This window comes from Carassius gibelio, chromosome B20 (assembly GCF_023724105.1).
Source record: "Carassius gibelio isolate Cgi1373 ecotype wild population from Czech Republic chromosome B20, carGib1.2-hapl.c, whole genome shotgun sequence".
NCBI lineage: Eukaryota > Metazoa > Chordata > Actinopteri > Cypriniformes > Cyprinidae > Carassius > Carassius gibelio.
The window spans coordinates 18,705,388-18,728,217 of NC_068415.1; the positions used below are offsets into that span (position 1 = coordinate 18,705,388).

Here is a 22,830-nt window from a genome sequence, read left to right on the forward strand (position 1 = left end):
TCCCATGAATGCTGGGAAACAGACAGAAGCTCTTTAAAAGAACGTGTTCGTGTGCAGGCCGCTCACAAAACTTCATCTGCCTGTGTCTGTCTCTCCTCTATGAGCGCATGTGTCCATGTTCTCCCGAAAGAATTAAAAGCTTGGCTGTGAGTGATCGAGGACGTTTTGAAAGATAGTCCCGTTGGGGAAACCGGGAACAGGGAGGCATAACTTTTATGAAATACACTTTTGTGGAGCTGTAACCTAAGCACTTTATATGGAAGGAATGTCTTGCTCTTTTGTCTCCATCTCTCTCTCTCTCCCTCCCTCCCTCTGGATCCCTCTCTTTCTCTTTTTCTCTCGTCCCGGTCTCTCTCGCCTCCATTCGTGACTGGACAGCAGAAATGTGTTTTTCATTGTCTCTATGTGCTGTAGTCCTCCCATTTTCACATCTCTGCATACTTTGGACATGAAATCTCTGTTTCTTTCGGTCTCAGACACTCACTCACTCACATACTCCTGCTCATATTGCAGAGAAATCGGTTGTGTAATTAAAAAACCAGCTGTGACTTCATATATACTGTGCAAAAAAAGTTACACGCAGACTTTTGGACGCTGTTTTATTCAGTGTTGGAGCAGTGTTAAGAGTGGATTCAGAGATCATTTACACATCATTTACTACGAAATCCTAGTTCGTAGTCCGTACCAAAATTACATTCAGGCATAAGTGTGTCTGCCTGCTTTCAACGGAGCCCATCAGAGACTACAGAGATGAGTGTGTTTGTGTCTGTATATGCGAATGTTTATGGGGGAAGTCTAGCATAAACTCAACAGTTTTACAAAGTTCAAAGTTTTTGTTTTTGTAGTTGTTTTTCTGGTTTTACATGTGTGTTTGTGAGAAAGTCATTGGTGTAACCAAAAATTGAAGACTGAATGACCAAAAGACAAATCTAAACTGACCCCTTTTATTTTTATAATTATTCAAAAGAAAAAAATGGCCATTTCTAATTAATAAAAAAAAAAAAGTCCAGTTTAATTTCTATTCATTTTTGTTTGGTACAAACAAATAACTTCATATTCAAATTCATTAAAAATGTAATGATTTGCTAATTTTGCTCTGAAAAACTGTATCTCTAACATCAATTAAGCTGCACAGAGTATTCAATAATCTTTGGTTTGGCTCTATTATGGTATTTAACATCTTCTTTTAAAAATCCACTCAACTCCCAGTAAATATGAAATCTCGTTCACCCCTGCATTTTTGTCTGAATATTTTGTTTCAATTGAAAATGTCATATTATAAAGAAAATAACACTGAATTGAAGATTTAGTTACGAAAAAATGCATTCTTATTGACCTCTAAGATAGATGTTGGGGGACATGTCCCTTTCAGTCCCCATGGTTATTACAACCCTGGAGACAAACGTAATATTCTCTTTCTGTTGGTAAAAGTATACAAACGTTTGTCGCATCATAATAGATGACTGGAGGATTATAACTGTCATAAATACAGATCACTGATATATAAATAACAAATGATTACTGCGGATTGGAGGTGAGTCCTTAAATTAACTCTTACAAAAACGAACAAATATAAAACATAAAGTATATTTACAGACCAACATTACCCCCGAATGCAGATGGGGCCTGGTGAACAGTTCAGCCCAGTGCCAGTCCTTATTGTTAAAGACACACCTCCAAAGCCAGAGGCCAAAATCTGGTTAGTTGCGAAGATCTTTGATTAAAAACCAGTGATTGAGGATTTAATGGCATCAGTCCCCAGGCAGTGAGGAAGAGTTGGAAAGAATGGACAGCAGTGAGGAAAAATGTAGGAGTTGGAGAAGAGCAGGAGATGCTGAAGTTGACTGTGTTGTGGTCCAACTTCTAGTTTCTACTTGGTCGTCTTCTCTCTGCATTGGGATGGACAAAGGACATTGGTGTACAAGTCTGGAGAAACGCATATCCTTCCACTCCTCCTTTTCAGGATTTTTATCAGTGCTGTACAAATGACGACTATACTGTGCTATACATGTCAGTCCTCATAAACATGAATGTGTGATTATAAATAAGTGCTGAAGTGAATTATGAGTACATTCAAGCAATTTAGACTCAGTTGGGTTTGGTAAGAGGGTGAGGTCCTGAGGTGAACCTCAATCTATTGGCCGGATCATCATACGGACTGATTTGAGCGAGTAGAACCCTCCTCCATACTCCGCCCAGAAGATCCCATCCTGGAACTTGCTGCGATACACACCGCCAGAGTACCACACACCGTTCAGATTCGTTTGACCACACGCGTTGTACCACCAGCCACCTTTGTGGAAATGAGCGCAGTTGCCTGGCATAGAAGAAGATGGACAAGAGAATGCAGTGAGTTGGAATGATAGAACCCTTTAAAAGCTTTTGATCTTGTTAGGACCAATTCAAACCAGGCAATTCTTACATTCTGAATTCTTCCCAACCCATATAGTTATGGGAAGTATGCCATTTTCTTTAGCAATTTCCCTTTTTTAACTGGCTGTTAGCATCTAACCTGTAAAGGCATCTTTATCCCGGTCAAGCGTTGTGAAGGGTTTTCCATTGTGGCTTGTGAGGGAGTCTCCGGCATTGCCCTGGTAGGTGCCCAGTCTCAGCCTGAAGGCCTCACTGTCAGACTCCAGATGGAAGCTGCTGTACTCTGCGTACACTTTCTTTCCAACCCAGTCCTCCAGCTCCACCAGCAATTTGTAGTCCCCCTGCTTGGCGAGATTATAGATGTTCTCCAAGCCCAGCCAGTGCTCTCCATCTATGTTCCCAAAGCCTTTCTGTGAGGGAGAAGGAGGGAGGGAACGAGAGAAACCGTAATAGAGACAGAGTATGTGACAGAGAAGCTTGATCTTTTCTCCAATGGAAATAGTTCATCTTTTTAGCGTGTTTAGTGGATTTATGTGCATTTCCCCAACTGTGTGCAGGTATTCTAGTTGTTTTCATTTCATTTGTGTCAGTGAGCAGAATTTGAGGTATATTTCTGTAGTAGGCCTTCAAATCTTGAGTTACAATTCACCCATCTGGCAAGTGAATACACTTAACTTAGACTAAATCGGTGAAGTCACACTCCCAGGACGGACTTTGCAGGGAACATGAGAGCTACTTTATAAAAGCATAACTGGATTTTTCCACTGATTTCAGCAGTGTACAAGGGAAAATGGTCATTCTCGGTCCATTGCTCTTGGAAAAGGACTGAATTATGCGATTTGCTTCTATAAGCCTCCTATATATCACAGTTTGGTTTCCTGGACTAAAGGTGAAATGTCTTTTTCTGTTCAGAAAACATGTTTTGAAATTCATAGCTTAGATTTTTTTAAGCATGTCTTTGTGTTATCTAGTAGTGGAATACAATAATAAGAGCATGCAGTACTATAAATCAATACTGTAACATAACATATGATCTACTGCCATGATCTATTTCCATGCACCAGTATTTTCAAACCTCTGAATAAAATTTAATTAAACCAATAATTATTTTCATGTTACTTTGGTAAAGGAAAACTATACCTATACTATAACTAAGAAAAATACACAATTTAAACATATTTAAAATTGTAATAAATACTGAATTCAAAAGGTGAAAAAAGGGTCAGTTGACAAAGGTGAAGGATGTCATTCTGTTTGCCCTAAAAAAGTGTTTCTTGGCAACCCTCTACATTGCGAGTAAATCCCTCGCATTTGCGACTAAATCTTCACCCTGGCAACTAAATTATGTCTAATATTAGCCAATGACTAATAAATTCTCAGATTTTACTCGCCGATGTGTGTGTTGGAGGATAAGTATAAGTTAAGCGCCGAACACTCTGACTGAGTGCTTCAGAGTCCTTTTATCGTCAAGTGATCTGTGATATTTCTCAGTTCATCTTAATGGACACGCAGTGACACCCGTGTTTGACGTACCGTGAGTTCTAGTGTGAAGACACGACTCGCCGTCGCTTTTGAGCAAGCGAGCGAGAGAGTCTTACATTCTGCAGAATTGATGCGATACATGTACGCACTAAACAATATTCTTTGTTATATTTTCCTGTCAAAAAACTGGAGTTCCTTAGTAGTGGGCGGAACTAATGCGCAAACTGCAATCTCATTGGCTGCTGCTCACCTACTGAGCAAATCAGTTTGACGGAACGCAGACAACCTGATTAATATTTATGAATCCATTACTGTTCTTCTTCTTCTTCTTCTTATTATTATTATCATCTTATCAGTATTATTGTTAGAGTTTCCCCTTATTTTTTACAGAAACACTGAATGATCAACAAAGCACCACCACCTAAAAAAATGTACTAGCCAATGGCGCTTTAATTGCCAAGGTGTCAGTAGATGGTTTCTTGGCCTGACAAGTATTAACATCCACTGACCTGCAGTAAATTACTGATGGGCTTCACTGGGAATCTCATTACAAATTTCATCTATCTTACTAATTCACTTACACAACAGGCATGTGGGGCAGTTACAGTATGTAAATGCAGACATTGTGGCTGTCTCCCTATTTCCCTGTTTCTTATCAGACATTTACACTTACTCTTCTAAATTTGGATAAACAGTCAGAAAATAGAGGACTTCCCTGCTAATTGATTGTTGTAGTTTTGCATGTCCATTAGCTTGCAGCACACTCTGGTCAGTGTGTTGTGGGCCTTTACCTTATAATTCTCCCAGTTCCTGAAGAAATTGACAGAGCCATCTTTTCTTCGCTGAAAAACAGTCCAGCCTCCGTTGTCTAATTTATGTTCACACCAGGCCTGAATCAGTCTATCACTGCCCTCTGCCTTCAACAGATACATCCCACTGGTGCTGTGTCCTGCCTGCCGCACCTGGAAACAGTCTCTGAATGGGCCTAAGGAAGACAGGGAGAAGAGAAAACTGGGGTTCTCATTCCAGTATATCATATCTGAACCAATGCAGTGACATTGATAATGTCAGTTTGCATCCACAATATGGCTAGCACATAAATTATTTCAGGTTCTCTTGTACATTTGCTTAATTTTGTGCAGATATGAGTTGTGTTTACTGTATATATGATTACAATTGTGCAGCTCAAGCGAGTCAACTTAAATATTTGAAAGAAAGAAAAAAAAGCTTGTATTTTAATGTATTGGCCTTTCTGTCATATTGTCGTTAGGAGTATTTTTCTCATTTTTGTTATCGGCAATAACAAAAAACACTGCATTTTCGTCAATAATAATAATAAGATTAAAGGCCCAGAGGCCTGCGGCCTTCTGCCCAGAGCACATGGTCTCCCAGCAATTCAGATCTGACTGAAAGATAAATACCCAGGTCTGTCCTGATGGAGTTACCATGCCCAGACACCAGCTCAGGCCTTGTGCGACTCCCTCTTCCATTGGTTATTTTCCGCTCATTTTTCTTTTTCCTCTTTACTTTTGAGCTTAAGCTAAAATCATTATCAGTCATATAGGGGTGAGCCAGACGTGTAGAGAGGAAGAAAGAGAAAGAGAGATTCCCTTTTGCCAAAGGCCCTTTTGGGCTGTATGGTTGTATAAGAGGAGTTTTCCTGTGTTGAGAGGAAGTTCTTCTGTAGCTCTCGCTGTGCTGAAACAGCTGCGTTAAACCAGCCAGGTCCCAGTGTGGCCCTGACTGCCTGTGCATGAATGACAGCCATTGTGCTCATACAGACAGGCATTGTGCTGGGTGTTTTGAGCGGCAGACATCGGCAGAGTGGGCGTTTTCTCTGCTTCGGTCCAGGAGGACCCTCAAACAGAACTGCATCTTAGAGTCATCCAAGACTACTCTCTGAGCAGCTTCAGTTTTTTCAGTTATAATACATCTTCATTGACTGAAAAAAAGTAGTACTGTACAACCCCAGAGGTTATGAAAGTGTTTTGCTTTGGTCAGCTGTGGTTGTAATTCTCCATGTTCTGGGTGAAGCAGGCTACACTGCGCTGTCATTAGCGGTGAGTCACGAGAGAATTGGACCCTATTGAATTGCCTTGGCCACACAAGAGGCTGGACTCTGGAGCTATTTGCTTCAGAAACTTAAAGATTTTATCATTGATTAAGGTTCGAGTTGAGACTGAAGATCTGCTGGATAAGCAATGGAGATTGTTTATAATGTTGTGTGGGTATGTGGAGAGAAATTATATTGGAGAAAGCTACCAATGGAGGTTGTGTTTGGAGAGGTGATATTTATACATCTACTCAAGGCTTTATCACTAAAGGCTGTAGTCCAAAACCACCATTTCACACTCACACATGTCCATTATTTGGCCTGCCAGGTGTGGGGTCTTACAAAAGTGCAAGTGCTTCTCCTGGGTGTCTTTTATATCACTGTATTTCAGAAGAAAAACTGAGTTTTCAGACAATTTTCAATGTCATATTCATTCCATCTAGCAAGTAATGCCTGATAAATCAGAGTTTGTGAGCTCAGTGCTGCTTTGTATACAGCCGTCTCAAGCTGTTCAGTAGTTTATTAAAAGTTTATTCATTCTGAATGTGTTGTGTGTCCATATTGCACCAAAATGTGACACTGTACTCCCTTGGGTCAGCAGCAACACACCCGTCACGCATGAAGTTGATTAGATGAACTCTTCAATGCAAACATACAGACAGACAGACAGACACACAGAGATTCCTGCCTTTATTAGAGAGAAGAATATGTTCAGCCCCTCCCTCTGAAGCTTCGAATATTTGGTTTTGCTTACTACCGAAGCTACAAAGCTCAAAAAATGGTATTCGGGCCAGCCCTATATTCCTGTTTTATGTGTAACGTCACTACTTACTAGGCAGATACAGTTTGATGCATTAATGGAGAAGGCATACAGAAGCCCAGTTTAAGCTTAGTCTAAAAGTTCATCCACTTCACTCTTCTCTGACCCTCTTTAATCTTCTTCAGATTTTTCTGGGAGGATTGTGTGGGTGCATGTTTTCACGTGTGCACTCAGGAATCCATGACCTCATATTTTGTTTTCATGGGCTGCCAGAGAGGATTCTGCAGAAGCGGAATGGAGGATTCTGAGATTTGTCTCAGTAACTTTTGGCATTACTACACTGTGAAGTCTGTTCTCGGCTGTGTGTTCATGCTTTAGAAGGTTAAGGCTCACTGCAACTTTTACAGAAAACACGTAGTACCACCAAGGGAAATGCAACACCTTCAGTGGCACTGCAGATATACAGTGTTCCAATTGTTATTTTATTTTTCATTAAGAACCTCCTTTGCAGCCACTATACACCCTTCATGGAAACTTTTGCAGGGCCCACTGTGATACTGGCCCCACAAAGGCTGCTGTTTAACTGTCTGAGGCATTATGCCACCAAGATCTGGACTAAGTAAATGGGAAGTGGGATCTAAAGACATGATCCGTCAAATTTGCGCCCACCACATAAGTTACTTTCACATGTGTAGTAACTGCTGGGTTAATACTACAAAATTTTGTGTTGTATGGTAACATAGAGAGATACCACATCTCCCCTGAAAACCTGGCATTGTAACTCCCCTGAGACTGTTAATCCATAGAAGCTGCAAGTTTCAAAATGTGACATTTCGGTTGATGTGGAATTTCTGTAAAAAAGATTGTGAAAATCTACATGCAAACCTACACTTGTCAAGTTATTCTACAACTAATTCACCCCCTTGTCCCTTGTCACTTACCATCTGAGGTAAGGGTTCCCTGAGGGGGTGGTGGGATTCCAAGTGGGTCTGGTGTTGGTGCATCCATTCGTGACCCTCTTGGAAAGGCTCTGTTATTGTGGTCTCTCTGAATCTCATTGGTGAAGCGATTGTTGTTTACTGGAATGTTCTCTGGCACCACCTGCACCAGCGGCGGAACTGCGGGTAGATCTTGGCGGCCATATCCTCGAAGACAACGATCCTCCAGGGCGGCGATGAGCACAGATTGGTTGTTTACTGTGGCAGCAAGGCCTGCGAAACGTAGCTCCAGCTCTTTGTAACGGGAGGCCAGTCGTAGCATCTCTGTGGTGACGTTCAGCACACGATTCTCCAGTTGGGCCAGTTCCAGCGAGTTGTCCCTCTTGCGGATAATTTCATGAAGCAACTGCATATAGAGCTGTGTCACTCGGGAATTCATGTTACGAGACTCTTTGCGCAGAAGCTTCATCTCATTTACCAAGTTCCCATCCACATCTGCCACTAGTTGCAGCATCTCGATCTCCCGCCGCTGCTTGGAAAGGACCTCCCGGACATCAGAAATATCCATACGTGTCACCCGGTCTTTGTCTGGTTCGGGCCCGGTGGCAGAGGCACAGATTGGACCTGTGATCTTCTGCTGAGGCATCATGAAAGTGTAGGAGCACTTCTTGGAGTCATCGGCAGGTGCTCGCCGTTGTCGAGATTGCACTAGTGCCTTTCCTGAGAGGCTTTTGCCGAGTAAGCAGATGGAGAGATAGAGCATAATGCCCATGCACCATGTTATGTCTCTCATTTTTGCTTCTGTTATCACCTCACCTACTTTTTATTAGTTTCTTTCTTCTGTTTATCCTTCTCTTTCTCCACCTCCACACACTGGTAAATCCAATGCTTCACCTATAAAATGAAAGAAAAGCAGCTATCAATTAGCAATCATGTACATTATCAGCGTACATTTAACCTACGTTTAAGAAGGGCCACCTCAGAAGGGCCATTTAGATGTCAACCAGAGCCACAAAATGAATTAACCTCAGCAAGAATTTCCTGTTTACTAAGCCAACTAAGGGACTGTGACAAAGAATCCACATTGTTAACAACAACAAATGAGAAATAAGAAATACTCAAAGAAGGAAAAAGATCAGGATTTCTTGCCAAGCATGTTCTGGTGTGGATTCCACAGCTAACTTTTACCAAGCAGCTCATGTGGCAAAGTGGATGACCACAAGGGCTGTCACTGGGCCAGAAAAGACCAGGAATAGCGTCTTGTTTCCTTCAGTGTTTTAATGGAATCCTACCATAAAGTATTAGCAGTTCAACATGGTGTACAACCTTTACCCTTGCACTTCTCACAGACACCCTGCTGTGCTATTCAGTCTCGTCTCAGACACTTAAATCAAACACACATTGGATGCTTCACATGTTCCACTAACACATGCCCATATCCAGATGCTACACATCCTCTGCTAAGAGTTTATCACTTAAATGATGTCATCACCATGGCATTTTATACACCAAACCATCTTTAGCATGGACTATAACCATTTTCCCACCCTTGCACCTCCTGCTCTGTAACTTACTACCCCCTTTACCACCTCTTCAGAGTTCATGGGATCAAATTCCTTGGAGCTCTAACATCCTGCTGTATATCCCACTCTATAGGGTTCAGTATTTAACAATCTCCCACTCTGAGCACCCCATCATGTCTTCAGTATTTGTCTTATCAGCACTCTCGGTGAGCTGCGTTGGACTCCTCTAATCCCAGTATCACCTTTCCATCCATGCTGAGCTCTGCTTTTCATCAATACCTAGATGTGGTCTCTAAGGTCCCCCTCCCGGTTAAAAATGACAAATTTTTCAGTCAGCAATTCTTCCATCTCTGCTGCAAGACCAAAGATGTGTCTGCAGATCCAGTGTAGTTCTGCATACACTATATAGTGTATAACAAAGGTGAAACTGTCTCGCCGCATCACACCATATTGCCTCCATATTTATATACACCATATTTAAGAATGCGTTGCTGACATTTTAATTTGGTAGAGTTGAAATAAACAGTGTTACTATGAACCATAAGTACAACCTTTGAAATGGACTTTGTATTTGCCTCTCCTCCACAGTTCCTTTATATTATAATTTCCTGTGTTTGCTTGAAGGTCCTACTGTCTGATTCTAACTGGATGTAGTCGGTAATCTAAAGCTAACCTGAAATGCTTAGGGGTAGGTTTAAAAAAACGACTGACTCTTTCCTCTCAAAGGATAAAGTGAAATGGAAAAGCCACAGTCAAACACAGCCTAATCGGTACTGAACTAATTATACACGGTGGAGCAATTTGACACTGCAGGCTACAGACTTTGAGAAATAAGCTGTGTGGAGTGAAGAGATTAGAAAGTGAGAAGAGTGTCAGACAAGGTTTTAAGGAAAATCTGGGCTATGGTGCTGAAAGTGGGTCACATACATAATTGTCCTTCTGCCTGGTCTGCCAAACAAGACACCTGGCCTTGAACCTGACTTCATGGGAAAGGAAGTTTTGCTGATTTGTCTTCATTTGTGTTACTTTCTCAAGCTCTCTCTTTCAGGGACCTGACTTACACACCTAATTATCTTTAGCTATCAACAGACACTAAGTCAACTAGCTTCCCTCCTGTCATTTTTCACAATCACACAGGAAAAAACAATTCAAAATATTTTGGCTTTTGCATAGTAATGGGCAGCTAACATATCCAGAACAGATGTGGGAATGTCGGTCCATGCCAAAACAGAACGGTTCAGGACACAGTGGTTCGGAATGCTAACCTGAGGGATTGAGAGGAAAACTCTTACCTAATAATTTGCTTATTTTTCTCTCCCTCCCTTCAGTGATAAAATGGACGGCTGCGTTTGTCTCCATTACATAGTCTCTCAACCTTTCACCATTACTATTGAATAGTAATAGATAGCTTAGGTATGTGTTTGCTCATGGCTACATACAAGATGAGAACTATTATACCACAACTCATGAGAAACAAACTATGCTCTTCTTTAACAACATTTTGTGGTTCAAAAACCAATTTTCAGTTCCTGTAGCTCAGCTGGTAAAGCACCTCACGGCCAATGTCAAGGTCATGGGTTCAATTCCCAGGAAACGCACAATCTGTGTGTATTTTAAAGTGTATATTTGAATATCACTTTGGATAAAGTATGAGTCTGCCAAATGAATAAATGTAAATATTAACATTTTGTCAGCTGTTATAACAGTTTCCAGTATCATTGGTCTGCTACTCCTCTGAGCTGTCAGAATCAACCCAAGTCTTCACTGGACTCACACTGGAGTTGTCAGGCATATTGCCGGGTCACCTTCTGTGTGAAAGCAACCACGTCCCGGGATTGACTCCGGCAATGAACCCGGGTCGGGGACCTAGTAACATTGCCGGGTTCAACCCGGGACGAGCGCTGTGTGAACAAAAGCCAGATCTAATGCCCTGTCGAAGTTATGACATGCGTTATCGCGCGACTCTTTTACCGGCTGTGTTGAAGGAAGATCAACGTTCGCGAAAAAAAAATGTGCAAACTGTAATGAAGCAGAGATCAGTTAGTTCCTCACTTTCTGCGCTGACGCAGAGATCGTTTGCTTGCTTAAGTGAAATTATAATGTTCCTAACGTTTTTGACCCGTACATTACACGGCATGCCCTGATGTCACGTATCGTTACGGGATCTTTACGGGTTGTGTGTAAAAGCACGCACATATCCCGGGTAATCACTGGCAGTGTGAAAGTGCAAAAAACTAGCGACCCGGGAACAATTGCCGGAACACTTTACCCGTGTATTTGCCGGAATGGCAGTGTGAAAGGGGCTTCAGTTAGCTTTCAAGCTTAGGTTAATGTAAATAGTTTTTAAATGTGGCTTTTGTCAACTTTGGTCTTGATTTGGCTGAGGCGTAGTATCACCACTGCTACTATGGTGATCCCAGAGGCTCCCTATCCTTCCCCCAACCATCTGAGTCATACATCTCCACACACTATACAATCAACCCACTGTTCCCGTGATCCATTTCATCATCCTCTGTAGCTTTGATGTTCTGTATGGACAGCTGTGACCCTCTACTGTTCCAGCCAATTGGCTCTTCATGTGATGTTAGTAGCCATAATTCACAGAGCTTCCAGAACGGCCTCCAGACTGTTCCGATACCCTTGGGTTCCTCGGGTGCTTTTATGAAGTCAGTATAAGTGTTATGATGTCACTAGCCAGTATGGCACATGAACATTAAATCCGCTTTCTTGTTTTCATTGGGTTTAACTATGCTATATCAGTCATGGTGGATGCCAAAGGCTAAGTCCCAGTGGTTCCTCTGTATTCGGAAGAATTTAGAAGCTGTTGAATGAACATCATCTGTTTAAAAATGCGAGGTGCAGAAGTTATCAGTGGAAAGATCTTATGATGTACTTTAAAAGTTTAACAACTTTTCATGCCCAAGACCTCACACAACAGGCAGAGTTGTCAACTCATTTTTACACAGTTAAAAACAGAAAATCAATTCTTTCATCCAGCAGTGCTTTTTGGATTTCTTTGGAAATATGTACTAGATTGATGTATGCATCTCACACTATCAGTCCCTAGTTTAAGACATGGTGTCAAGTAAAAAGATTTTTAACTTACACTTTAAAAATACACAAAATACAAAAAATAAAAAGTTTTTATTATATTATTTATATGTATATTTATTTTTGTTTATTTATTTAAAAAAAAGAAGCTTATATGTTAACCAAGGCTGCATTTATTTGATAAAAAATATAGCAAAGCAGTATTATTGTGAAAATTATTACAATTGAAAATTAGGGCTGCTCCCATCACGATCGGCCGATCGTAATGCGCATCTCATCAGTAAAGCCGATTCTCTAATCAGCGGTAAATTCCCTCAGGTGCGTAATTTCACATAGAGCAGCTACATGGAGCCATTGTTAACTGAGAAGCTGCGCAAATCATTTTCAGCGTTTATTTGCGCGTCTTCTCAGTTAACAACGGCTCTGTGTAGTAACAGCTGCTCTATGTGAAATCACGCACCTGAGGGAATTTACCGCTGATTAGAGAATCGGCTTTACTGACGAGATGCGCATAACGATTGGCCGATCGTGATCGGAGCAGCCCTATTGAAAATAAATGTTTTCTATTTTCATGTTTTAAAATGTGATTATTCCGGTAATGGCAAAGCTGAATTTTCTGCATTTCAGTATCAAACAATTATAATTGTAATAATAATTGCTAATTGTGATAATGTTACACAATGTTTTTTTTTCTTTTTTTTTTTACTGTATTTTTCATCCAATAAAGCAGCCTAGGAGAACTGAAGAGAAAAAAAATGACACACTTTTGACCACTTATGTATATCTGCACACTTCGGTCCAATTGCACTCCTAAAGCCTCTAAACCACAATAACACATACTGTGTAAACAGCCCTATAGAATATCATTATGGAAACTGCTGAACAAACAAAACTCAGTTAAACAAGGTCCCAGGGTTCATTTTAAAGTTGATCAAAGAAATCCTGAGTCCTGTTTTTGTCTACTCGGCTATCCATCTTGAAAATACCCAGAAGAAGGGTATTTGCCTGGACACATTTGTTTTAGTAATAAAGTCTCACTTATTCCATATTTTTACAGAGTGCTGCCAAAATCCTTTATTCCTCAAGAGTATTTTTGAGAAGCTCAGTTTAGAGAAGAGGGATAGCTACTGAGCTTTGTTTTAGGGGTGGGCGATATCTCGATATTTAAAATATATCGAGATATTTTTTAAACACGATATGGATTTTGACATATCGTATATATCGATATATTGTTTATATTCTGATTCCGCCACTTTGCTTGTTTGCCTTCCCTGTGCTGTGCTCGCCCCCGCTCGCTCGCCCCCCGCCTCCTTGCTTTTGTCCCCTCTCACCTCGCGTGTAGAGAACTAGTAAAAAAAAAAAAAAAAGACAACTGGCTCCATTATATGGAGATACTTCAGTTTTAAGGCGTAGGGCGAACGGCAGGCAGATGTCTACTGTAGGGCCCAATGAAACGCGGACGGAATCGCGGAATCCAGTCATAAAAATGGAATTTACAGTTTAACGCGGAATGTCACGGAATTGGTCAAATTTTAAATGAATTAATCAAAAGTCGGTCATGCACTTACATCAAATCGCGAAATGGACTAATATCTGCAAATATTAACCCGGAAAAGTCTATTTAAATATGAATCCTGCATGTTCTGCGTGTCTGTGTCAACGAATGGAGCAGAAGCGCGTCTTCATTCATTAAACACGGAAGCTCGCATAACGCTCGCGCTGATTTCATTGTCTTTCCTCTCTCTAAATAAAGACGTGAACACATGAGGAACATCCCCAGAACTGCACTGAGAGTCACTCATGAGCATCTGACCGTTTGATTTGAGTAAGACTAGCTCGTATCACATCATAGACTGTGGTATCACATACACAGAACTGTAAAGGTAAACCCGTCAAAATAAAAGTATTTGACAGAAATCTATTACTATTGTACAGCAGAATGTACATAGCCCACTACTACTACTATTAAAATGAAACGAACATAATTTTATAAGGAATAATCACACAACATTTCTCCCATGTTTTATTTTTAATAGTAAATCCCCTTTGTTTACCAAAAAATAAAGTTTGCTTAATTTTAAATAATTAAAAGATAAATTCAATGAATGTTTTATGCCTTCATTTGATAATCAGAAAAATGTAAATACACAGAATTTCTGAAGGGAAAAAAACATTTCACATAAGGCTATTTTAAGAATTGTTTTTAACTAATTAAGTTGTTTTTATGCATTTAAATAATTGCACATGCTAAAACACAGAATTAGGTAACAATAAAACATATGTTGAAGAAAAAAATAAAATGTTTCATAGGCCCCTTAACATGTAATATTTGCCATATTTGTTTTTGCAGTACTTTTTTGGGGGTTATTTTTCCTGTAAAGATATCGAGATATATATCGTATATCGAGATATAGCAAAATATATCGAGATATATTTTTTGCTCCATATCGCCCAGCCCTACTTTGTTTATACTTGTGTCTTGGAAGCCAGTTTTGCCAATTCTCTCTCACTCTCTTTTTATTGCTCCTTCTTTGCAATTTATGCGTGATCACTATCTCATCTAATGTACTTAATGTCTTTACAGTAAGTGTCATTTGTAGTTCCAGCATGTAGACCTGAAGAGCCCCGCATGGCCCCTTCATGTCTGGCCTTTTTAACAACACACCATAGAACTAATGCTGACATCAGCATCTGTTTTGTTGCATTTATGGTTTTGGCTTTCTGAATATGCATGTAGAGGATGAAAAGACTCTTTAAGAGCCAAACTATTCCTGGTCCATTCATCTAATCATCCAGTCAGTCAATTACAGTTTTAATGGATAATTTCACAATGGCAAACGCTGCTCTCTGGCTGGCCTGCTTTTGTGTGGCGGGATTTTGTGGGCCACCAGGAGCTGTTTTTCCTTGGCTGTACTGGGGTCGGATCTGAGCTTGAGTCATTAGCTTAATTGCCTCTCTTTTCGTTTTGCACCCAGCTCTTCATTTCAGCCGATTATTGTGACTTCCTCTGAAGTGAGTTAAAGAGTTTGAGCTCTTTTTTTTGTGGGATTTATGCCCAAGTGTCTTTGATTTCTTTTTTTTTAAAGGATTTGGTCAGCTGTTTCATGTCAAACTTTGATTGGGCAGTTAAGAGCTGTTTGAGCGCTTAACTAGAAACCAGCGGGTAATATAAGGTGTTTTGTTTAGGGTGTTTGCACTCTTGTTGAGAAAGCTTTGATATGGGACCATAAAGTCCTGTATTTTTCTTGCAAAGTTTATTAGACAGAAAGCTGAGTGTCAGTTTGGGAAGTTTTATGAGAGAAAAGGTTATTGCTGGAAAGTTTAGACAAGGTTATGAAGCGACTAAAATGCTGTTCTCTTTGGGGATTGACAAGGCAGCAGGGAAAGACTTAGAGCGCGAAATACTTGTAAAGATTTTTTATTTTAATTGTGAAGCAAATAAATCCCAAGACAAACAAAGTGTTTTTTAAATAAAGCATGTTGTGACTGATTTTACCTAAATCATTTTTCAGGGCTATTTCCTGTTTACATCCTAATGAATGAGATTGTTTATGCAAACAGGCCGGTCAATTTGAAGTTTATATGATTAGTCATTGAACTATGAAAGAAATAAGATCCGAGCTAGTCAACCCAACAACTAGCTCCATAAAATTTTAAGAGATGAGTCTCCATGAGTCAACAAGATGTTTAATTTAAACACTGCCGTTACATTGGCAGAATAGTGGTCCACAACAAACCGCGACTCTGACCTAGCATTTGTTTGATATTGTAAAGAGGACTCGTAAAAACTGATCTAAAAAGCCAGACAACCTCAATCCTACCTGGCACATCACAACAGCCATTTCTACAGCCTTCTACATACATTTACACACACACATTTAAACACGTCTGTCATCTGATCTTAAACTATAGTGAAAGGTAGTTGTATTGAATTTATCTGTTTTTCTTGAAAGAGAATGTATTTCCCATTTTGATCGAGAATTCCACATCTGGCTGTCAGACTTTCCCGAGATGACGGCTGTTAACACGTAGACACACTTCAGAAATATTCCATAATGAGAGAGAAAAAAAGACAAAAGAGGAAAACAACATGAGAAATGGGCAGAAGGGAACAGCAGTTAGGGTGACAGATGGACAGATGAGGGACCGTAATGAATTTGTTAGGGTGCGGAGACAGAACAGCTGGAATCAGCTTCGAGAGTAAACCGTCTGAAGAGAATTCTCGTTCTGCTGTTGTTCTTGACATTTCTACTATTGGAAAAACATGAGAAAAAGATTACTGCACAGTAATAGTCTGTACAAGAAATGTGTCACACACAGATCCGGTTTTCAGCATGGTATTAATTTGTAGCGTCGCTCATATTTTGAGATCAGAAAACCAGAAACTGTAAACATATCACACACTTATTCAATAAGGAAGTGCTGACAAAATTAGAAAAATGGAAGAAGAGCATAAGAGCAAGGTAGGAAGGAAAAGAGGTCTTAGGAGATTGGAAAACATGCCCCAAGTTGCGTCCATCCCAGAGAAATTAATGTTGGCAGAATGGAAACCAACAGGGCATGATGTAATAAATTTATGAAGTGAGATCTGGGCATGTGGGAACTTTAATTGATTTTGGAACCCACAGCTAATGAAAAGAGAGAGCAGGAAATAGAAGCAGTTTTGTCCTAGAGAATGCAGCTTTTCACCGAACGTGGTTTGGAAGGCTCAGGCCTCTGTCCTCATCGCCACCCACAAGCCCTTTTTAAAGTCTCTCAGAAGCTTTATTCCTCTCAAAACCTGCTAAATGTGCGGGAACATGCACGTCATGAGAGACAGAGCAGAACCTTTTCTCTAGTTTGCTTGTTTAAAGCTAAATCAGCCGTGAGGGATGGTGATTTGAGATGATATGAGTATCAGAGCTGTCAAAAGGTGTCAGAGACAAGACTGTAGATCTGCACAAGACTTGAATGGGCTACAAGACCATCAGCAAGAAGCTTGGTGAGAAGGAGACAACTGTTGGTGCGATTTATTGAGAAATGGAAGAAATACAGAACAACCATCAACCAGCCTTGATCTGGAGCTCCATGCAAGATCATGGTGAAGGATCAGCCCAGAACTACACAGGAGGAGCTTGTTAATGATCTTAAGGCAGTTGGGACCACAAGCAAAACATTGGTTCCACACTATGCCGCAATAGACTGAAATTCTGCAGCACCTGCAAAGTCCCCCTGCTCAAGAAGGCACATGTACAGACCCGTTTAAAGTTTGCAGAAGAACATCTAAATGATTCAGAGAAGGCTTGGGAGAAAGTGCTGTGGAGAGATGAGACCAAAATTGAGCTCTTTGGCATTAACTCGACTTGTCGTTTTTGGAGGGAGAGAAATGCTGACTGTGACCCCAAGAATACTATCCCTACATTCAAGCACAAGGTGGAAAGATTATGCTTTGGGGCTGTTTTCTGCTAAGGGTACTGACAGTTACCCGAAACATACCACCAAGAGAACAATGGAGTAGCTCAAGAAGCAGCACATTAAGGTCATGGAGTGGCCTAGCCAGACTCCAGACCTCAATCCTATAGAAAATCTGGCCAAGAAACCTTAAATATTTAGAGAGGATCTGTAAAGAGATGTGGATCAAAATCCCTCCTGAAATGTGTGCAAATCTGGTGACAACTACAAAAAATGTTTTTTACCTCTGTGCTTGCCAACAAGGGTTTCTGCACCAAGTAGTAAGGCTACCTTTACACGCACAATGATGAAGTAAAAAAATGAAAAGTTTTTCCCTTGCGTTTTTAAAAAGTTTCATGTTTACATGACAACATTTTCAAAACTATTTGCATTTCCACATATCTTACTTTAAATACTTATTAACCTTGTTGATTGAACCACGTGATTTCTATCAAAATGCATTTTAATGACCCTTAGTTGAACACAGCAGTCAAGTAACATTACTAGCAACCAACAGTCAGACTCTGTGACCTTCAACAAGCATACAAACCAACACACTTTCCAGCAACCGTTTCTTTGTCTCTTCTTTCCAGCATCTCTGTGCGTGCAAATAAGCCCACATATTACCAAAGAAACAGTTGCAGATGCTAGAAAATCATTACCTGTTTCAGCCTGAAGAGAGAATTACTGCAGCTGAATAGATTAATGAGTACTTTTTCCTACAAAGCTTTATGGGAACGTGAATGCAAATTCACTTTATACCCAAATCTCAAAATTGTTCTCTCTTTTAGCTTGGAATTTTTATAAGGTTCTGTTTAGGTGAATAATTGAGTAAGACGGCAGCAGTTGCAGATGATCTTGTAGGTCAGTCTGGGCTTAGATATTTATATATCAAGCTAATTTTCTTTTCTTTTTTTTATTGTCAGATGGATGACAGTGGCTGCTTAGATAACAGACAACAGAAAAAGAAGAAAGCCTGAAATCCTAAAAACGTGTGTATCTGCAAAAAGCCAGAAGTCATCTCCACATGTTTCTAATTATCTTAGTGGCACAGATTAGAACAAGCAATGCTTGTATTTTTCTGTTTTAACCTGTTGAAAGGAAGACGATAAACAGAGCGCTCTTAGAAAGAGAAGCAATGTTGGCTGTATTACGTGCAAGGCTGAATTGAAATTCCACTTACTACTTTTTCTTAATCTCCATTTTCTGCAGTTACTTTTTCCCAGCTGATATTCAAAATTATTTTATGGGACCATTTTAAGCTGTATATTATTGGATACTTTTAAAGAAAATAAAGTTCAGAAATTCTTCAATTGGCATTGCTGAAATGTTGCACACACTAATATTTCCTTCATGGAATGCAAATCTAGTTGTAGAATCAGTTACCAGAGGTTTCGCTGCCAGAAATTATTTGAAAATATGCTTGAGAATTCATGTGTTGCATTTTCCATTTGATGTTTTTCAAAATGAGTGATCTAAGCTCGTGACACATGAACATCACAGATTAAATATATCACCAGTGCCCACAGGAACTGACCGTTGGATATGAACAATGCCAGCCCTAGGCCCTTATTTACTCGCCATCACATTCAACTCTCACATCTTCATTTCAGATATTTCATGCACTTTCCAAAATCAGTGTCTTTCTAAAATAGCACTAAATGTTCCTATGTACACAGTTTCATTTTTGGAAGAGGCAGGTATTAATGTAATGAGTGTGAAAGACAAAAAGAGTCCTACTGGAAATTTAAGATGTTTCACATGTGCTACAGGTGCACCATGTGCCAAAACTTCAGCACGGAATGTTCTCTGAAGAGTAATGTCGTGGAAATTGGTCCAGGAGCAGCTTCTTTTTCTATGATTGGATTTTAGTGAGCTTTATGACTCTCGGAGGAAACATGCGTTTTTCTAACCTTTCACATTTCAGCCATTTGGTTTGGTTTCGTGGTTATATTCATAATGTGTTCACACAGGACACTCGCAGTTTTTTCTTGTCACCTGATGCACGTAAAGATCATGTCATCTGCGAACATCCCTTACACAGAAGTAATAATCATTTTTGTTCAGTTTGTATCTACTGGTGCTGCTCATGTGTGTCTGACAGCAGCAGGGCACTATGGGTAATGGTGCCACAACACACACTAGGTTTTTGATTAGCCTTCTGTAAAATCAGAGAGAAGTGTGTGTGCACAACGTGAGAACGTAGACATTTCTACATGAGGAATTGGTTAGCGTAAAAAGACCTTCTGTCTTGGAAACAGTTTGCTTTAAAAACCAATATTTTATGAATAGAGTCCCCTACAGAATGGTACTTAGACGCTCAGTGGACCGGATTCCCAAGAGCTTTAGCCATAGAAACCGTGAGCAGCACCAGGCAACCAAGAAACATCTACAACATTCTACAATAGAATCCACAAACCACAGTCCTCAGAATAAGACTGAATCCACCAAATACAGCTTTCGTAGTACAAGAAAAGCCACAAGACACAACCCACAGAGTAGCCGACACTGTTTTAGGTAGCACAGTGGAAATCTCTGTAAGAGAATCGAGCTCTGAACGAGAAAGCTGAGAAAGCAGCTCTTAACCAAGCAAACAAACACACCCATCCAGATGCATTTCCCCCTTCCTGCATGACCTTAAAGTGGACCAGAAAACATCCATCTCTTTTGGTGAAAAGTAAACAAACATAATAAGAGGTGCAGTTCTGGGTAATTATCTGCCTTTGATGTTTGTCCTACTTGCCTGCATTGGATTATGAAGGAACACCGAAGTAATCCAATGCAGACTCCCAGGATGACCCTTGACCAGACCGCTTGGCCCACCTGTACCCTGGCTGAGTGCACAGGGCAGCAGCTGGAGGAGTTTGTTCAGGAAAAACAAAAACAGAGCAGCGAATGTACAGGTAGTGACGTGTGCCAAACAAAGACGAAGGAGAACTGAAGAGATGAAGAGTGAAATATCAGAGAAATTACATAAAGAAAAAGTACTAGAAATGAGTGAAGAACTTGCAACTTTTACCCAGGTGTTCCCTGACCTTTGTTTTCAGTTGGGGTCCAGCAGTCCTTGGCGTCTTCCGTGATTCCTTATTCTTCCAGTGGCTCTTTAAAAGTCCTTAAAGCTGCACACATCTCTTGTATCCCAGGATTTTAAGGCCTCCTCCTCCTCCTCAAAGCTCCTGTGGTATCGGATCCCCAGTGTCCAGGACCCTGTACAGCCCAGTAGCGAGCTCCTCTCCAAAGGTTCACGGGATCTGGGGCAGTGGCATGGTACTGGAAGCCTTCAGCTGCTTTCTGGAGACTGAGGAACTCTCGGACAGCAACTCTAGTTTTTCACGAAGGTTGGGGGAGGGAGGGGTGGATGGAGGGAATTGGGACCCGATTTTCTTTTTCCTCTCTCTTCCGTTTCTCCTTTTTGGAGGGAAGGGCCTAACCCCCTCCTCTGATGTAACGGGTGCTGAAATAGAGACAGAATAACTCGACCCCTTCTAAAATTTCACCTCCCATCAAATCTTTCATTCTTCAGGGAAGGAGGAGGAGGGGATAGCAAGCGGGAGAGAGGGATCTCTCTGAACTCAGGGAGAATAGGCTTGCGGTCTATGTGGAGACGGAGAGGACTGCTTTCACTTAGAGCCTAGCAGCATGGGACTCCACCGTTCCTTCCTGCGGTCTCGCAGAACACACATGCTTTCAGCGGTCCTGAGAGGACGGCACAAGTTCTTCCCACGCATGTCTCTAAGGTGTTTGTTTAAAATGGAAGAAGAAAACTGAGGATCATTCGGACCAAGTGAAGAACATGTGTTTGAACAATCTACCCAGTGACACCAGAATGTCCTTCCCTTGTTTCCTTGTGTAAATTCACAAATGTTTGTGTGTTTGGCTCTCATCTAATCATCAGAAAGGTAGATATCCTTATAGGGATAGTTCACTCATCTGTGACTAACTGACTACTATACATGTCAAAAGAAAATTTTCAATCAACACAGTGAAAGTCAATGAGGTCCAGTGTTTGTCCTCATTGACTTTCAACTTATGGTCAAAAACAGTTGAAATGTTTTTTACAAATTATTTTTGAAAGAAAGTCACATAGGTTTGGAACAACATAATGGGGAGTAAATGATGTCACAGTTTGTGTCTTTGGGTAAACTATCCCTATCCACTGAGCTGGGAATAAATGTTAAAATAGACTTGGTTTTGATTGTACTGCCACAAACTGTAAACATATTATATGTGTTTACATGAGGCTAGTATGATAAAATCGCTTTCTAACCTTGTCTATGTAACATTATATACAGTCTTTCAACTCCTGTCATGAGCATGTAATGACAGTGAACACTTTTTCATATAATACAAGCGATTTTTCCAGAAAGAGACTGTTTATGTGTGACTCAGGGGTAGAGCATTGTGTTAGCAGGGCAAAAGGTTGTGGGTTCAATTCCCAGGGAGCACAGATACTGATAAAAACTATATGTATGTATGTATGTATGTATGTATGTATGTGTGTGTGTGTGTGTGTGTGTGTGTGTGTATGTATGTATGTATGTATGTATGTGTGTATGGCCTGAATGCACTGCATAAATAAATGCGCTTTGGATAAAATTGTCTGCCAAATGCGTAAATGTTATATAAAATCCACTTGTATGAATTATGACAGTTACACATTAATCAGAAGTTCATCCCAGAACAGTAGTTGTACTAAAAAAAAGGGACAATTTATAAATTAACATGTTAAAAATATATGCTCTATATTTCTACTTTCTAGAACCCCTTGACTTTTTGACATTTCTTGTCAAACTATAGGGCAATTTGAACTTGTTTTCTGTAATTATGGCCAACAAGGAAGATCGATTATTCTTTATGTAAACAATTTAATACAGAAATAAATGTTTCCCCCTCAGCTGCATCAATTTTTCCTTTATTTTCACAGTTTTCTCCCAGGTTGTTGATTTGAGCTCCGGTCAGTTGTAGTAGTTTGGCGTCTGTGTTTTATGTTGAGTTAACGTGTGTGGGGGTTCGCTGCAGAGGTGTTTAAATTGAAGTGTGACGCCTGAATGACTCGACTTCACCCTATTAAATGAGGTGTTACGGAAATGGACAGACGTCTCCTGTTAAGTAAAGATTTTCTCCCATTTTGCTTTCCTACAATAATATTTAGCTTGTGCCTGAGCTTTGTCTGACATTCATAAAGCAGCCATCTTTTTCTTCTTTACAAATTACATTGAT

At 40.3% G+C, this 22,830-nt stretch overlaps 2 protein-coding genes across 5 annotated transcripts in view; one reads left to right on the forward strand and one right to left on the reverse strand.

Moving 5' to 3' along the window:
• Positions 1-22,830, forward strand: part of LOC127983679 (ras-specific guanine nucleotide-releasing factor RalGPS2-like) — a 110,488-nt gene that overhangs the window by 68,456 nt on the left and 19,202 nt on the right. The gene's annotated exons all lie outside the window — the stretch shown is intronic.
• LOC127983681 (angiopoietin-related protein 1) lies at positions 583-20,958 on the reverse strand. 2 transcript variants are annotated; one of them, XM_052585895.1, is made up of 5 exons: positions 20,646-20,958; positions 7,610-8,500; positions 4,647-4,840; positions 2,513-2,783; positions 583-2,317 (listed from the first exon to the last, which is right to left on the reverse strand). In XM_052585895.1, exons 2-5 carry the CDS (start codon positions 8,397-8,399, stop codon positions 2,130-2,132), a joined length of 1,443 nt encoding a protein of 480 aa, XP_052441855.1. In that variant the 5' UTR covers positions 8,400-8,500; positions 20,646-20,958; the 3' UTR covers positions 583-2,129. The 2 variants fall into 2 exon arrangements, with proteins under 2 accessions (XP_052441855.1, XP_052441856.1); XM_052585896.1 differs by having other exon boundaries at positions 20,630-20,958.

Excerpts from the sequence above, each read along its gene's own strand:
- LOC127983681 (XM_052585895.1), bottom strand. The coding sequence starts at position 8,399 with ATGAGAGACATAACATGGTGCATGGGCATTATGCTCTATCTCTCCATC. Across the intron at positions 2,784-4,646 it reads GGAACTGGGAGAATTATAAG|AAAGGCTTTGGGAACATAGA; the intron begins GTAAAGGCCCAC and ends TCTCCCTCACAG. Across the intron at positions 2,318-2,512 it reads GGATAAAGATGCCTTTACAG|GCAACTGCGCTCATTTCCAC; the intron begins GTTAGATGCTAA and ends CTTCTATGCCAG.